This window comes from Oryx dammah, unplaced genomic scaffold (assembly GCF_014754425.2).
Source record: "Oryx dammah isolate SB20612 unplaced genomic scaffold, SCBI_Odam_1.1 HiC_scaffold_20, whole genome shotgun sequence".
NCBI lineage: Eukaryota > Metazoa > Chordata > Mammalia > Artiodactyla > Bovidae > Oryx > Oryx dammah.
This window is the reverse complement of record NW_024070204.1, coordinates 68,064,930-68,083,837: the sequence shown is the minus strand read 5'-3', so window position 1 is coordinate 68,083,837 and position 18,908 is coordinate 68,064,930. Positions and strand designations below refer to the sequence as shown.

Below are 18,908 nucleotides of genomic sequence, written 5' to 3'. Positions count from 1 at the left end.
ACAAGTGCTTAGAGTTCAATAGATCTTTCAGCCATGCTGCTAATGTTTATCAAGCGTTTACTGTGTGTTTGATATTGTGAGAATTAGAGAGGAAGAGAAATACACAAAAAAGAATCTTACTGATTCTTCTCTTAGTTGAGTCCAACAGTGGATTCAGTCAAGTCCATAAAGGATTATAACGTACTGTGCTCACTTTCATGCTTAAGAAGCATACAGAATGCTATGGGAGCCCAAAAGTTTCTAACTCAAACTGAGGGGCCAGACAAGGAAATAAGAATAGGGCCCAGCAGTTCAAGGAGAGCATTTCAAGCAGGTGATAGCTTTTATAAAAGCATATAAATATAAAATATTAAAACAGTCTATTACTAAACTGAAGGATCTCAGAATTGCTGTATGAAGTAGAAAGTGAAAATTCCTGATTATCTCATCACTCAAAATCTTTTAACAGTTGAGTGTGCCCTCTTTCATACTTTTTTATGTGTGCGTATACATGTATTATTCCAGAAGTGCTATTATAGTATACTTGCTAATCTGTAATTTGCTATTTTTTACTTATATCATGGCCATTACTTCATACTAACTTATATATAAATCTACCATATCTCTTTTTTTCCTTTGGTTTTTCATTATTTTTTCTGCCTTATCTTTTAAAATAGCTGCAAAGTATTCCATTTTATGGTCATACTATAATTTATTTAACTACTCACCTTTTGGTAAATGTAATTTTTATAAACATGCACTCTTTCACTATCATGCACTGTTTCAGCAAGCAGCTGTGCACCTTCAGCTTCGTGAGCATCACTTATTCAGTGAGTATATATATTGAGAGTAGTGGATATGGTTCCAGACTCTGGATATATCAGTGCGTAAAACTGAAAAAAAAAATTATTTAGTATGTCAGAAAGTAGTAAGTGCTATGGGAAAAAAAAAAAAAGAAGAAAGCAAAGAAAGTGTTAGAAGTGCCAGGGATTGGGAAACATGTTGCAGTATGAAGTACAGTGATCAAAATAGGCATCATTTGAAAAAATGACATTTGAGCCAAGGCTTGAGCCAAGTCAGTGAGGGGGTTAATTATGCAGATATCTCAGGGAAGAGTGCTCTAGGCTGAAGAAACACCAAGTTTTAGGGTCCTGAGGCAGAAGTGTATCTGGCATGTCGGAATAACCGTAGGAATATTGGTAGCTGGAACAGAGTGAACAAGAGAGAGTAATAACAAAAGCAATGCCATGTAATGTCATATCCTGTAGACATTATCAGGACTTTAAATCCAAGTGAAAGAGAAGGACTTTAGAATGTTTTGAGCAGAAGACTGACATGATTTTATATTAGCTTTGACCACGGTGATAGCAGTGGGAGTAGTGAAAAGTGGTTGGGAGTCTATATATCTGAAAGTAAAACCAAATTTCTTGATGGATTGGATATATGTATCAGGGATTTTGGCATAAACTACTGGAAAGACGAAGTTACCATTAACTGAGAGGGTAAAGGCTGAAACTGGGTATGAGGGGGAAATCAGAAGTTCCCTTTTGACTTCATTGAGCTTGAAGTGTTGATTGTAGACATTCAGGTAGAAGTGTTGAATACAGAGTCGGATATACAAGTCTGAGGATCAGAAGAGGTCTGGTCTAGAAAAACAAATATGGGTCATTAACTCTTTAGGTGATATTTAAAGCTACAAAACAAGAGAGGGTCGCCAGGGTATGAGGTGTGGATTTAAATATAAAAGATTTAGGTTTAAGTTTTAGAGTATTCTGTGTTAGGAGGGAAGGGAGAAGAGGAGGAACCAGCAAAGGAGAGAATGAGCAAACACTGAAGTAAGAGAAAAATCAAGAGAGAGGGTGTCTAGTCAGCTGTGTCAAAAGCTGCCAGTGAATCGAAGAAGGTGAGGACTAAGAGTTGACCATTACATTTAGGGAAAAGAAGGTTATTAGGAACCTTGAAAAGAGCACTTTTAGTGGAGTAGGTGTAAAAGAGAAACAGAGGAAAACTGAAGACACAGTTCTTTTAAGAAGATAACAGTTCTTTTAAGGAGTTTCGTTACAAAGGGAAGTAATATCAAGCAGGGAAGTAGGGCCAAGAGAAGGTTTTGTTTCAAAAAAGAAAGACTGCGTAGGAGAGAAAGGGGGAATTGCTGTGCTTTGTTCTTAAGCACATAAAAGGAGAGGGGAGCTAGTTCAACAGATTGAGAGGCTGGCTTTCACAGAGACTGTGCATAAGTGCAAATGCTAGGAGATGGTGAGATATGGTAGTGAACGTTGGTTTTGGAAGGTATTCCCAAAAGTGGATTTACACAGTTTTAATAAATTTAACCAAATTGCCCTCTAGAATGGTTATACTAATTCACATTCCCAACAATTTTCTTAATTTCCCACATGCTTATCAACGCTGCATTGTTTTAATCTTTTTCAACCTGAAAGGGAAATATTATATTCCTTTCCATATCCACAGCTTCATTTCTGTCTCAAACCACTTACATCCAGGGGGTTTGGCTGGTTTGCAGAGACAGAGTGGGTTGAGCGACCTGAAATAATGTCAGCAGGCTTGATCCCATAACTGTTCTGATGCTAAATGAAGACATTTCAACCTATAGAGCTGTCAGCTAAATATCAAATTAACTTTAAAATTTTAGAGATTAAAAGGGAAAAATAAAACGTAAATCAATGTAATAGATTGCTTTGTAAACCAGGAAGTAACATTGTTCATACTGTTAGTTCTTCCTGGTATAAGATACAACCACCATATATCTTAGCCCTTGCACCTTTTTTAAAAACTATTATTGGGACTTCCGTAGTAGTCCACTTGTTAAGAATCTGCCTTCCAACACAGGGGATGCAGATTGGCTCTCTGATTGGGGAACTAAGATCCCACGTGCCACAGGGCAACTAAGCCCATATGCCACTACCACTGAGCCCACACCACAACTAGAGAGCACACAGCACAACTCCTGAGCCTGTGCCACTACTACTGAGCCCGCAACGCAACTAGAGAGCCCGCACTGCAACTCCTGAGCCCACACCACAACTACTGAGCCCGCACTGCAACTAGAGAGCCCACACCGCAACTCCTGAGCCTGCACCACAACTAGAGAGCACACACTGTAACTCCTGAGCCTGCGCCACTACTACTGAGCCCACAACGCAACTAGAGAGCCTGCACCGCAACTCCTGAGCCCACACCACAACTAGAGACATGCACCACAACTACTGAGCCCGCACCACAACTTCTGAGCCTGCATCGCAACTCCTGAGCCCGCACCACTACTACTGAGCCCGCACCACAACTAGAGAGCACGCACCACAACTCCTGAGCCCACACCACTACTACTGAGCCCGCACCACAACTAGAGAGCACGCACCGCAACTCCTGAGCCCACACCACTACTACTGAGCCTGCACCATTACTACTGAGCCCGCGCCACAACTCCTGAGTCCACACCACAACTAGAGAGCACGCACCACAACTCTTGAGCCCGCACCACAACTCCTGAGCCCGCACCACTACTACTGAGCCCGCACCACAACTCCTGAGCCCGCACCACTACTACTGAGCCCGCACCACAACTAGAGAGCATGCACCGCAACTCCTGAGCCCGCACTGCAACTAGAGAGCCCACGCCACAACTACTGAGCCCGCGCCACAACTACTGAGCCCGCGCCACAACTAGAGAGCCCATGCCACAACTACTGAGCCCGTGCCATGACTCCTGAGCCCGCAAGCTGTAACCAGAGAGAAGCGTGATGACGCAATGAAGAGCTGCTGTGCATGTCCCACAGCCAAGACCTGATGCAGTCAAATGAATAAATAGTGTTTTACAATGTGTTCTTCTGAGGGCACAGAGAAATGGTAGAGTGTGGGCCAAAGATCCACACTGTGATGCCCTACAGCCAGTTCTCTTTTGAAGGAATAGAGGGAACGTGGTCAAATAAATACTTACTTTGAATTATGTATTAGAAGAAAGTGACATTATTCTACACCAGACACACTCAGCTTTACTGCCACCTCTTTTTCAGGCCATAGTTCCCCATGTCTGACCTAACAGGCTAATAGACTGCAGAGAGAAAAGAGCCCTTACTACTGTGTATGGCTATAGTTTACATGAACACTGTGCCAGTTACTGGGGTACGCATTTTACACACACTGTCTCCTTCACTCCACATCAGAGCCTTGTGAGTTATAAGTGCTGTTATTGTAACTGCTCCCAGTTATGACAGATATAGTCAGTGGGAAACAGTTAAAGATTTCCCTTTTGATTTTAAACTTTGGAAGTCTCTAATTTCATTACAGAAAATGTATCGTTTCTTTTTTACAAGTGGCAACCGTTACTGGCTTCAGTGGCTGCCTCCTTCACCCAGCAGTCCATCAGTGTAATAAAGATCTCCCTCTTAGGAAGGAAGGAAATGGGACTTTATAGGGGTGGGGTGGAATAGGGAAGGCAAAGAGGAACATTAAAACAAAATCTGAACTTGATCACGTTTGTTTAGAGCAATGTGAGTATAACTGCTAGATTTTAAGCTTTTTGAGGGCAGGGACTCCAATTTCAGTAAGGATTGTTGAATAACATAAATTGAACAATGCTGACGGGGTGAATAAATGATGTGGAAATGCCTTCTCTTCTATAGTCATTTATAGCCACCATGGAATGCAAAACCACTGGAGCATGATGAAATATAGTTTCCTCTTTCAAAAGTATTACTCATTCCACTTTTTCAAGGTCATAATGGTATGCTAATTACTTATTTAATTAACACAGGTGTGTCTGAAATAGTCCGAAAGACATGTAGGCCAGATTGCAACTTCAATACGAGATAAAAGTTCTGATTCTAAATAATTAATCCTTCTTAACTATAGGTTGTCCAGTCTTTTAGCATCAAAAATCTTCTCCCAACACAGTTCTTAGTCTACCTATTCCATCTTGTGCTGAAGAATATAGGATCTTTACTTTCCCCATAAGGACCTCAGCATAGGAAGCCCCCAGAAGATGACCTACTTTTCTCTGTTTGACCCTAGCCTCCTTAACTCAAAATGTGTAAACCACCACCACCACCACCAAATTATCCAGCTTTTTCCATGAGGTGCAAGCAGTGCTTTTCTTTCCTGGAAAAGGGAAGGGGACAGGGAATGTGTGTCTTGATTTAGATTGGAGGCAAAGGTAGTGAAGCAGTGGTTGAGAACTGGCCTCTCCTGCAGTTCCCTGCTTTTTCAGGCCTTCGTGCCTGTGCACATAATCTCTGGAATACTCTCCTCTCCCTTCAAGTCCATCTGAGAGGTTGTGATTGGTCATTGAGAAGCAACCTGTTCTGTGAAGCCTTTCCTACCCTGCTGTCCTGCCCAAGCAAAGCCAGTCTCTTCTATTCCCATAAAATCTTGACATATGTCTCTGATAGTGTTTGTCACATTGTGTGGAATTACTTGTTTACAAATCTATTCTCCCACCAGTAGCTATTAAGGAAATACTATCATATTGAGTTGAAACTTGCCATATCTTTCTAAGAGAAGTTAGGATGAGATCATGAGAGAGGGTACAGAAAGTGGTATGGAGTAAATTCCAAGATATGCCTCAGCTAACACAGTGGTGTTGTCATTCAGATGTATAAATTATATAGGCAAAGCCACTGGGCTTCTAAGGATTCACAGAAAGAAAAAAAAACAAAATGTGCATGAAACTGTTTCAGAAAGGCAGATAAGGGCAGGAAACCTTCACCTTGGCCTGGTCCTGTTTCTTACTCTGCTAAAATGAGTGGTCCTTCCTAACCTCTTAGTAAGCACATGGTTTTCATAGTATTCGTAGCAGTCGAGATTCAAACAGGGAAAAGCAAACGCTGTGACACTGATGGGACAGGAGGTTTATTTTAGGAATTAGACGTTGTACTATCTTGGGCAGAGATGGCAAAATGGACCTCCAAGGGGGGAATTGGAAGTTCAGGAGAAAAATCACTAATCAGGCCTCCTGAAATAATGGCATGGTGGACAAGTTGGAGCTGGCAAGGACATCTAAAAGCTGGAGACACCCAGCTGCTAGGAGGAGACCCTGAAAGACTGGAGTGAGGGGGACTGGTGTAGTGGTTTGGACTCAACAGAAGGCTGTTGCCTCTGTGTAGCTGCCGCTTTGCACGTTTGCTGCCAAGCACGTAGAGGTAGGCTTGGGGTCATCAGTTAGCAGGGCTTGCAGTTCACACAGAGCAGGGAAAAGCAAGGACAAACTAAAACCCAAAGGTATTTCTACATCTTTTTCTCACAGCCTCTAATCACAACAACCTTCAGAAAGTCCTAGCTGCTACTTCACTTTCATCTTCCAAATCTCATATAGATTTCTCTTTTGCTCAATTCTAGCCCACAACTGTACAGGGAAATGAGTTCTGGGAAACTTAATTCTTATTTAGCCCAATAGACACAGTACAGAACCACAACAGTAAGCCTCTAAATTTTGTAAATTGAATTTAGTTTCAATTTTAGAAGTGTTACTTACTTGAACAGGAAAAAGCAGAGCTAAGGAACATATATGACTTTATAATTTTTCACAAAGCATTCTTGGATATTGTCTAGTAATATGCCTTACTAGCACACATTTCAGAAAGAGAAATTGTTGGTTGTAAATGCCAACTAGAAAAACTGTAACATGAGTATATAAACATTACTTTGTTTTTGATGGTCAAACATAGAATTTAAGTACAGTTTTTAAATGATCATCTCTTTAGGTCTTCTGAAAAAGGATCTAAGGAGAAAAGGGAAGTAACATTTATTGTGTACTATGCCAAGAACTTATGTGTCTTATTTCATTTACTTCGTGTCCCAAACCTGTGATCCTCCTAAAAGTGAAGTAGCTCAATATCAAGTTCATGTGAAAAAGCTGAAAATTTGAAAGTTCACCCCAGAATTTAGAGTAACTTATATATCTAAGTTATCTTTTCCTGACTTGGTTGGTTATTTATTCCTACTTTTTTTCACTTCTTATTGAAGAAGAGATAATGTAAATATTAAAGTATATAAACTAATCTTTAGTATAACTCAATGAATTTTTATGTATCTACATATATATTCATGTAATCACCATCCAGACAAAAATATCAGACTTCTCCAGTACCTTTGATTGATTTTCACTGGGCCGTTTGTATTTCCCATATCAACTGCCTTATGTGTTTATACTTTTCATTATATGGACAGTGTGAATCTCGGGACAACCGTAGGGAAACATGAACAATAGCGATAAAGTGAGAATGTTGAATATGTGCCTCGTAACTGCTTTGAATGACATCGACTTATGTCACTTTCTCATTCTGCTTTCCCCCTGAAACAGGTAATCAGATCCTGTCCCTTGGGAGCCTCTCAAAAGATCAGATTTATCCAATGAAACTCAAGGGCATCTCCATCTGCTATTCAGCTCTCAAATCTGCCTTGTGTGGAAATTATGTCAGCTTTGGCGTCTTCAAGTTGTATGGGGACAACCACTTTGACAATGTACTCCAAGCCTCTGTCAAAATGCTGCTGTCAGTGTCCCACAGGGACTTGCTAGTAAGCAATCCTGTATCATGGGCGTCTTTGTATGAAATGTGAAGTCACACCACCACAGGCATAGAATTGTTACAGCGAAGCCCGAGAAGTTAGAACAGCACTAGATCATTTTATGTTTTAGGACAGCGTTTGATTTAGCTTAAAGAATTGGAACAACTTTAGTGGCTGTCTTTATATAATTAAATGTGTAGTTTTGAAAACTGCATCTTCTGACAAATTGGTCATGTAGAGTGTTCCGAGTTCTGTGTCTACAGAAAGTGTAATTAGCAATTTCAACTAACTGCTTACAACTGTGCTCACAATTCAGAAAAGGTCTGTGTTTCCTGGGGCAGAAATGTAGGATGACTGCAGGATCTTCTCCTTCCTTCCCTTCTACTCTGTCTACTTCCCATGCTGTTTGGCTTTCCTTTCCCTTAACATTCTGATATCGTGGACAGAGTGCTAAACTAGAAGTTGAGCAACCTGGTATATAGTCTCAACTCTGCCACTCACTGGTCATTTACCTTGAATAAATCACCTTCTCTATGTCTCCAGGCTTCAATTTCCTCACCTCTAAAATGAGTAAATTAAACAAAGTGATCTCTAGGTCCCTTTTCTACCCTACTGTCTAGTTTCAGTGATTTATGTCAGTAGTTTTCAAACTTTGAAGCCCGTCAGAATCACCTGGGGTGCTTGCTAGAATTCAAATTTCCAGGCTCCTCCACTGAGCTGTGTCATTATCAGACTTTTTTTTTTTTTTTAAATATCTCTGCCTGATTACACAAAAGCTAATATATGCCAGCGTGGTTGCAGTAATTGCTTCAGTAACACAGCTAAACTTATGCTCAGGCTTTCCCACCTGCCCAAGACTACAAGTAAGATCCGGGGACCTGCATTAGTCAGCCTGTACAAGAAATGCTTCTTGACATTGTAATGGGCTAGTGGTACCCTCTTCCACCTTTCTAAGCTAGTCTTCATAAAACCACATCTTGGGAATTCCCTAGCAGTTCAGTGGTTAAGACTCTGCAGTTTCACTGCCAAGAACCCAGGTTCAGTCCCTAGTCAGGGAACTAAGATGCTGTAAGCAATGCAGCATGGCCCAAAAAACCAAACAAAAAAATGTACCTCGAGCCAAAGGTGTCCAGCCTCTTTGCAGTAGAATGGAATGCTCATTGAAGGCTGCCTGTGCAACAGAAATTGTGGAGTAGAGACTTAAGTCAGATCAGCCATATGCTACAGCCTCCTCATTGAGGGAACTCTTCATTTAGCAGTTGAAGCCCACCAAAAAAAAAAAAGAAACCTGATATGGCTCCAGGATTTTCTCTGATCTTTTTTCTAGTAGACAAGCAAAGCTTTACCTCAGTAATCTCAAAATTGAGGATGCAGAGGACTCCCTTAGAATATACTTTTTAAATGCCCTTTTCAGGACCTCATTCCAGAGGTTTTCATTTTGTTAAGTCTGAGCTGGGGATCAGAAAACTGCATTTTTAACAAGCACCCCTGTGTGATTTTTATGGAGGTAGTCTTAATCTCACTTTAATAAATATTGCTATGGTTTATTTCTCTTATGAGTGTTGTGCTTCTTTGATACTGGTTTGAGTTTCATTTGAGGTTTTCCAGGTGTATTTCTCATGCACTTATTTTTTGCCTGTTGTGTATGGTAAATATTAAGCCATTTACCCAGTTATGATTTAGTTAGATGGGTTGACATTGTGTGAATACAGCAGATGATGATACCAAATCCTATTATAACAGCAGATTTCTTTGTGTTAAAAAAAAAAAAAGGTTCCCTAGCTCCTGTTAAGCACTGTTCTGTATTATGTTATTCCAGCCCAGAAAAATAATTCAGTCTTCTAAATTCCATACTACAACAGTGTTGCCTGCGCTTAACTGTTAACCATATAAGGCAAATTGAAATTACATACTGTGCTATACTATAGCTTCAAATTAGGACTTCTAGAGATCAAGATATTTTTATTAGAATTCCTTTAAATACTGAATTGAGAATCATTACATCATTTGTTCCATGTTAGGTTGGTGCAAAAGAAATTGTGGTTTTGCCTGTTGAACTTTGCCATTTGCACTTTGAATTTGCCATACATTCTTAAATAAATGTGGTTATGTTATACAACATTTTAATACACATTTATCACTTTATATTTTTTGCTAGTGACTTATTACTTCCTGTTTATTTTATATTTATTTTAGACTAGGGAAATTATATTAAAAAGCAAATTCGAGTAATTTTCTTATTTGAGTTCTAAATGTGTTGGAAAGCGGCAGAGACAGCTCGTAACATCAACACGTTTGGCCCAGAAACTGCTAATGAACATCGCAGTGGCTTCCCTGGTGGCTCGGGCAGTGAAGAATCCGCCTGCAGTGCGGGCCACCTGGCTTCAATCCCTGGGTGGGGAAGCTCCCCTGGAGGAGGGCATGGCAGCCCACTCCAGTATTCTGGCCTAGAGAATCCCCACGGACAGAGGAGCCTGACGGGCTACAGTCCATGGAGTTGCACAGAGTCGGACACGACTGAGTGACTCGGCACAGCATACAGTACAGTGCAGTGGTGGTTCAAGAAGCTTTGCGGAGGAGACGATGAGAGCCTGGAAAATGAGCACAGTAGCCGGCCATTGGAAGTTGACAGTGACCAACCGAGAGCCGCCACTGAAACTGATCCTTTCACAACTGCACAAGACGTTGCCGAAGAACTCAATGTCGACCATTCTAGTCATTCGGCATTTGAAGCAAATTGGAAAGGTGGAAAAAGTTGATAGATACGTGCTTCATAAGCTGACTGAAAATTTTAAAACCTGTCGCTTTGAAGTGGCGTCTTCTCTTATTCTCCACAACAACAGCGAACCATTTCTCAATCACACTGTGGCTTGTGATGAAGAGAGGATTTTATACAACTGGAGATGGCCAGCTCAGTGGTTGGACCAAGAAGCACCTCTAAAGCACTTCCCAAAGCCAAACGTGAACCAAAAAAAAAAGGTCATGGCCACTGTTTGATGGTCCGCTGCCGGTCTGATCTTACTCCAGCTTTCTGAATCCTGGTGGAACTGTTACATCTGAGAATTATGCTCAGCAAATTGAAGAGATGCACCAAAAACTGCAGTGCCTGCAGCTGGCACTGATCAACAGAAAAGGCCCAGTTCTTCTCTGCAACAACGCCTGGTTGCACATCGCACGACCGATGCTCCACGCACTGAATGAACTGGGCGGTGAAGTTTTGCCTCGTCTGCCATACTCACCTGACCTCTCGCCAACCGGCCACCACGCCTGCAGGCATATCGACTGTTTTCAGGGAAAATGCTTCCACAACCAGCAGGAAGCAGAAAATGCTTTTTATGAGTTCACTGAATGCCAAAGCGTGGATTTTTATGCTACAGGAATAAACAAATTTATTTCTCATTGGCAAAAATGTGTTGATTGTAATGGTTCCTATATTGATTTAAAAAGATGTGTTTGAGCCTAGTTAAAGTGATTTATACCCAGGCTTCCTGGCTAGCTCAAATGGTAAAGAATCTGCCACCAATGCTGGAGACCTGGGTTCGATCCCTGGATCGGGAAGATCCCCTGGAGAAGGGCATGGCAACCCACTCCAGCATTCTTGCCTGGAGAATCCCATGGACAGAGGAGCCTGATGGGCTGCAGTCCACAGGGTTACAAAGAGTCGGACACGAGTGGGCGACTAACACTTTCACACTTTCATTTTCATAATTATTTAAAATTCACAGTCTGAAACTGCAATTATGTTTGCACCAACCTAATTATTTTATATATCTTTATGTGTTTATGCTTGTTTATATACTTCTTTGTAAATAAGATCACAATTTCCAGCCTTACGCATGGCAACTCTCACTGAACTGTAGCATGTCTTTCGCTTCCCTGTGGCTTGACATCTAGTATTTCTATTATAGCAATATCGGAAACTGAGCCAGTCGTATTATCCACTCTTGGAATGTCTCACCCAGGATCACATGAGCTTCATCAGCAGCTTAGATCCTCCTGTACTCCTGTATGTCCTCACATCCATCTCAGAGGGACTCACTGCTCTCGGTGAGTATCAGAGAGAGCATTGTTTTGATAGGAAGAACTTGGTTGTGGTCTCTCAGTAGGTGCTTTTGAGATGATCATCCTACAAAAGGGGAAAGATTGTTTAACCAAAGTGAAAGATTGTAACTATTACTTAAAGGACAGAAAATACCCTTTTTCATATTTTGATGTACAGTTTGTTTTTAATCAGCTTTATTAAAGTATAATTTACACACTGTAAAAATTATTGATTTTAAGTGAACAACAGTTCAGTGCATCTTGACAAATGTATATACATAGTCCTGAACCACCACAGCCAAGATACAGAACATTTTCGTCACCACAAAAGCTCCCTCATGACCCCTTCTAATTAATCCCTCCCCTAGTTCCACGGCCAAGGAACTATACTGTCTACTTTCTCTCACTGTAGTTTGCCTTTACCGGAATTTCATATAAGTGGAATCATCATGTAACACATAGTCCTTTGTGTCTGGCTTCTTCCGTTTAGCATAATGCCTTTTTTTGTGAATCAGTTTTTAATCTTTCTGTTGCTTAGTATTATTCCATTGTATACGTTACCACATTTGTTAATTTGTTAATATATTTTCACCAACTGATAACATTTGGGTTGTTTCCATTATTTGGTTGTTTTGAATAATGCTACTATGAACATTCATGCACAAGTCTTTCTATGGACAAATATTTCTCTTGAGTAAATACCAAAGTGAAATTTCTGGGTTGTATGCTAGATGTATATTTAACATTGTTAAAATCTACCAAACTATTCCAAAGTGACTGTACCATTTTGCTCCCTGCAGCAATGTATAAGGGCTCCAGTTGCCCTCTATCTTCCCTAACACTTGCTATTTTCAGTCTTTTGGGGGGTAGGAGACAGAGGCTGCTTTGGATCTTAGACGTGTCATGCAGGAGCTATCATTTTTGTGTCATGCAAGATCTTTAATTGTAGTTTCCCTGCTCAGTCTCAAGTAGTTGAGGCGCTCGGGCTTAGCTGCTCCATGGCATGTAGGAACTTAGTTCCCCAACCAGGGATTGAACCCATGTTCCCTGCATTGCAAGGCAGATTCTTAACCAGTGGACTGCCAAGGAAGTCCAGATTATCAGTCTTTTTAATCTTAATCATTTTAATGGGCATGAAGTGGACTCTCCTTATGGTTTTATTTTGCATCTCACTAATGGATGTTAGTTTGAGCATCTTTTCATGCTTATTTGCCATTTATCTGTCTTCTTGGTGAAGTAGTTGTTCCAATCTTCTACCCAGTTTTTCTGAGTTATTTTATCTTGAAAGTGTCCATTATATATTGTGGATACAAACCTTTTCTCAAATACATGTTTTGCAAATATTGTTTCAACTTTGTCTTGTCTTTTTTATTTTCTTAACAGTATCTTCTGAAGAGTAAAAGTTTTCAATTTTGAGGAAGTCCAATTATTTTTTTCTGTTAGAGATCATGTCTTTTGTGTCCTATCCTAAGAAATCTTTGCTTATTAACCTGAGGCCATAAAGGTTTTTTTCTGTGTTTTCTTCTAAAAGTTTTATAGTTTTAGCTCTTATGTTTAGGTCTATGTTCCATTCAATTTATTTTTGTACATCATATTATAAGAGGCTTTCCTTGTGGCTCAGCTGATAAAGAATCCACCTGCAATGTGGGAGACCTGGGTTCAATCCCTGGGTTGGGAAGATCCCCTGGAGAAGGGAAAGGCTACCCTCTCCAGTATTCTGGCCTGGAGAATTCCATGGACTGTATTAATTCTTGGGGTCACAAAGAATTGGACACGACTGAGCAACTTTCACTCACTATTATGAGATAAAAGCTAGAATTCTTTTTTTTAACATGGATATTCAATTGTTCTAACACATTGTTGAAGAACATTCTTTATCTGTTAGACTACTTTGTGCCATTTCTGTACTATCCTAATTTTACAGTAAGTCTTAAAATCAGATAGTATGGCCTTCTAATTTTGTTTTTTTTTTTTCATTATAAATTGTCTTGACTATTCTGGCCTTTTCCTCTTTTTTTTAAAATAAATATTAGAGTCAACTTGTCGATTTCTCTTGTTAGATTAAAAAATGAGCAGGAGAATTTTTATTGGTTACATTGAATCTATAGCCCAATTTGGGGAGAACTGACATCTTAGCAATATTGAGTGTTCAGTTCCTGAAAATGGCATATCTTTCCATTTATTTGGATCTTCTTTACCTTTTCTCAATAGCATTTTTGAAGTTTTGAATTTTAAGTCTTATCCAACTAAGTATTTTATGTTTTTATGCTCTTGTAAATGGTATTGATTTCAATATATGTTGTTTTTGCTACCATGTAGAATTGCAATTGATTTCTTTTATGTGTTGACCATGTACTCTGTAACCTTGCTAAACTGACTTATTAATTCTGGTAGCTTTTTATAGATTTCTTCATGATAGATGTGTCTTTCTACATAGATATGTCTGCAAATAAAGATAGTTTTACCTCTTCGAATCTGTATGGCTTTTTTTTCATACCTTATTACACTGGCTAGAGCCTATAGTAAAATGTTGAATGGAAATGATGGTAGCAAACATTCTTCCCTTGTCTTCAGTGTTATGGAGAAAGATATATTATTTCACCATTCAGTATAAGATTAGCTAGTTCTTGGTTTGATTCCTGGGACAGGCAGATCCGCTGGAGAAGGGATAGGCTACCCACTCCAGTATTCTTGGGCTTCCTTTGTGGCTAAGCTGGTAAAGAATTCACTTGCAGTGTGGGAGACCTGGGTTCGATTCCTGAGTTGAGAAGATCCCCTGGAGAAGAGAACGGCTACCCACTCCAGCATTCTGGCCTGGAGAATTCAATGGACTATACAGTCCATGGGGTCACAAAGAGTCAGACACGACTTAGCGACTTTCACTTCATTCACTAGGTTTTATTGTAGATCTTCTTTATCTTGTTAAGAAAATTTCTTTCTTTTGTAGTTTTCTGAGAGTATTATCATGAATGGGTGTTGAATTTTATCACATTTTTTTCCTGCATATACTAAGATAATCTTAGGGTTTTCGTTGTTTGTCTGTTAATACATGGTATTGATCATCATATTGATGGATATTTGAATGTTAAAGCAACCTTGCATTCCATACTTGGTTACGACATATTGTCCTGCTTATAAATTAATAGATAAAACTTTCTAAAATTTAGATACATATTTTTACATCTATGTTCATGACAGCTATGATGGATTCTTCTGTAGTTCTTCTTTAATAGTTTTCTGTTCCTCTCATATCTTTGCCTTGTTTTAGTGTTGATATAGGGCTCTCATAAATGAATTGAGAAATGTTCCCTCCTCTCATTTTCTTAAAGAGTTTGTGTAGAATTGTTATTAGTTCTTCCTTAAATGTTTAATAGAATTCCCTAGTGAAACCACTAGGCCTAGATTTTTCTTTGTTAGAAGGTTTTTAACTATAAATTAAATTTCTTTAATGGAAATAGGACTATTCCAGTCTCCTATTATATCTTGAGTAGCATTTGATAGCTGTATCTTTAAAGGAAATGATTCATTTCATCTAAAGTTTATCTGACATTATTGACATAACGTTGTTCATGTTGCCCTCTTGTGATGGATTCCGTGGTGGCTCAGTGGTAAAGAATCCACCTGCAATGCGGGAGACGCATCAGTCCCTGGGTGGGAAAGACCCCCTAGAGAAGGAAGTAGCATCCCAATCCAGTAGTCTTGCCTGGGAAACCCCATGGACAGAGGAGCCTGTCAGGCTACAGTCCTTGGGGTTGCAAGAGTAGGACATGACCTAGCAACTAAACTACCACCACCATCCTCTTGTTACACAGTTTGATTTCTGTAGTATCTCTAGTAATGTTCCCTCTTTAATCCCTGACATTGGCAATTTGTGTGCTTTTTTTCCTTGGGAATACTGGCTCTAGGTTTATTGATTTTGTGCAGAGAGCCAGCTTTCATTTTTCACTGATTTCTCTATTGTTCTATTTTTTATTTCATTGACTTCATGTATGATCTTTATAATTTCCTTCCTTCAGTTTATTTGCTTTTCCTTTTCTAGTTTTTTCAAGTAGAAGCTTACATTGCTGATCTTAGACCTTTTTTCTTTTCTCATATACAAGTCTAGTGCTTTAAGCACTGCTGTGGCTATAACTCATAAAATTTTTATTTATTTGGGGACTTTTTCTATTCAGTTAAAAGTATTTTCTAATTATCCTAGTGATTTCTTCTTTTACCAATGAGGTATTACTTAGAAGCACATTGTTTAGTTTCTGATAGTTCTGTAATTAATTCCAGTTTAATTTTATTTTAGTCATAGAATATACTCAGTTGTTGTTATTGGATCTTTTTTATAGTCCAAAGTACAGTAAATGTTTCATGAGCACTTGAGATGGGTGTGTATTCCATTGTTGTTGGGAAGAATGTTCTCTAAGCGTCAGATCTAATTGCTTGATAATGTTCACATTTTCTATATTTTTACTGGTTATTTTTTTGTCTGTTTGTCTGTTTTCTACTTGTCCTTTGAATTACCAAAAGATAAGTGCTAAAGCCTCTAACCATAATTATAAATTTGTCCATTTCTCCTTTTAGTACTATCAGTTTTTGTATGAAGTATTTTGAAGCTCTGTTACCAAGTACGTGTAAATATATTTAGTATTGTTATGTCCCCTTGAATAATTTACCCCTTTATCCTTATGAAATGACACAGTTTATTTCTGGCAATATTCTTTCCTCAGAAATCTACTTTGTCTGGTATTACTAGCCTCTCCAGCATTCTTTTGATTAGAGTTAGCCTCATTTTCCATCATTTCACTTTTAATCTTTCTGTGTGTCTTTGTATTTAAAGTTGGTTTCTTATCGACATCAGGTATTTTCTGTTGCTGTTATAACACCTTTTTACAAACTTGATGACTTAAAACAACATAAGTTTGCTGTCCTGTAGTTCTTTACTTCATAAATCTGGTGTGGGTCTCACCAGACTAAAATCACAGTGTCAGCAGAGCTGTTTCCTGCCTTCTTCAGCCTCTAGAGATCGCCTGCATGCTTTGTCCTGGCTCCTGTCCTCCGTCTGCAAAGCCAGCAGCACTGAATATCTGAGCATTCTCCCACAGGTGTGTCTCCAGTTGATTCTGATGTCTTCCGCCTCTCTTTCACTTTCAAGGACCCTTGGAATTACCCTGGGCCTACCCATATAATCAGGGATAATAATCCCCCTATTTTTAGTTCAACTGACTAGCAACCTTAACCCATCTGCAACTTTATTCTCTGCTGTGTAACCTAACACATTCACAAGTTCCAGGGGTTAAGATATGGACATATTTGCCTAACATATAGCATATAGTTGGGTCATATTTTTATATGAAATCTATCTCTGCCTTCTATTAATAGTGTTTCAGCCATTAACATGTAATATCAGTTCAGTTCAGTCGCTGAGTCGTGTCCGACTTTTTGCGACCCCATGAATCGCAGCACGCCAGGCCTCCCTGTCCACCACCATCTCCCGGAGTTCACTCAGACTCACGTCCATCGAGTCCGTGATGCCATCCAAGCATCTCATCCTCGGGTGTCCCCTTCTCCTCCTGCCCCCAGTCCCTCCCAGCATCAAAGTCTTTTCCAATGAGTCAACTCTTCGCACGAGGTGGCCAAAGTACTGGAGCTTCAGCTTTAGTATCATTCCTTTCAAAGAAATCCCAGGGCTGATCTCCTTCAGAATGGACTGGTTGGATTTCCTTGCAGTCCAAGGGACTCTCAAGAGTCTTCTCCAACACCACAGTTCAAAAGCATCAATTCTTTGATGCTCAGCCTTCTTCACAGTCCAACTCTCACATCCATACATGACTACAGGAAAAACCATAGCCTTGACTAGACGGACCTTAGTCGGCAAAGTAATGTCTCTGCTTTTGAATATGCTATCTAGGTTGGTCATAACTTTTCTTCCAAGGAGTAAGCGTCTTTTAATTTCATGGCTGCAGTCACCATCTGCATTGATTTTGGAGCCCAAAAAATAAAGTCTGACACTGTTTCCACTGTTTCTCCATCTATTTCCCATGAAGTGATGGGACCAGATGCCATGATCTTCATTTTCTGAATGTTGAGCTTTAAGCCAACTTTTTCACTCTCCTCTTTTACTTTCATCAAGAGGCTTTTTAGTTCCTCTTCACCTTCTGCCATAAGTGTAGTGTCATCTATATATCTGAGGTTATTGATAGTTCTCCCAGCAATCTTGATTCCAGCTTGTGCTTCTTCCAGCCCAGCGTTTCTCATGATGTACTCTGCATATAAGTTAAATAAGCAGGGTGACAATATACAGCCTTGACGTACTCCTTTTCCTATTTGGAACCAGTCTGTTGTTCCATGTCCAGTTCTAACTGTTGCTTCCTGGCCTGCATACAGATTTCTCAAGAGGCAGGTTAGGTGGTCTGGTATTCCCATCTCTTTCAGAATTTTCCAGTTTATTGTGATCGACACAGTCAAAGGCTTTGGCATAGTCAAACATGTAATATAACTACCAGTATATTTGAGTTTAAATCTACAATATTGCTATTTGTTTTTTCTTGCTTTGTCTCTTTTTCCTCCCTTCTTTTGGTTTGGATTAATTAAATGTTTTTTATGACTCCATTCTATATCCCCTATGAGCTTATTAGCCATACTTCTTAATTTTTAGTGATACCCTAAGGTTTACAATCTACACCATCATATGATGTAATCAGTTTGCATTCAGATAATTACAGTCTGCCTCTCTCTCTCTGTCTCTATTCCTTCTGGAACTCCAATTACATGTGTTATGTGTCTCTGTTACATTGTTCAAAGACTGGAGAGAACTCCTGTACAGATCTTCAGAGCTCTCTTCTCACATAGTTCCCACTTCTGATACTGAGTCCCGGAAGTTCCAGCTGCCTCCGCCTCCCCAGAGTCACCTCACTGAGACCACTTGGCTTTGTTTGGGTTCCCCTTTCCTGGCCAGCAGCCTGGAAGCTGCTCTGGGCAATAAGCTTGAGCATTTGTGTAGGTATTACCTCATTTGTTTCTCTCCTCTCTGGTTTAATAGTCCTATACTGCTTCTTGTGCAGTAATTGAAAAATGTTGTTTCATATATTTTGTCCTGTTTTCTAGTTGTTTATGGCAGAAGGAAAACATTCTCATAGCAGTTAATCCTTCATGGACAGAAACTGAAGTCTTGTCTTTTTTTATTACAGTTTGTCTTAACATTCTTTTATCTCATATCATAGCAGTACTTGAAGGTTTTTAATTAGTTGCAGATGGCTACGTTGTACTCACAAACTGTAATCTTTAGCCTGGAATCAGCATTTTAACAAGTCTCTCAAAGGAATCTTGACAAAGTGGCATAATGGAGGGAATACTGAACTTGAATTTAAGTTCCAGTGCTG

General features: G+C 39.6%; 1 protein-coding gene across 4 annotated transcripts in view; it reads left to right on the top strand.

Annotated features, from left to right (window-relative positions):
• RANBP17 (RAN binding protein 17) overlaps positions 1-18,908 on the top strand; it is a 349,515-nt gene that overhangs the window by 288,951 nt on the left and 41,656 nt on the right. For all 4 annotated transcript variants that reach the window (XM_040262770.1, XM_040262768.1, XM_040262769.1 and 1 more), the window contains 2 exons: positions 7,295-7,509; positions 11,409-11,547. In XM_040262770.1, the coding sequence (XP_040118704.1) occupies positions 7,295-7,509; positions 11,409-11,547 (354 nt within the window). The remainder of the gene's footprint in view (positions 1-7,294; positions 7,510-11,408; positions 11,548-18,908) is intronic.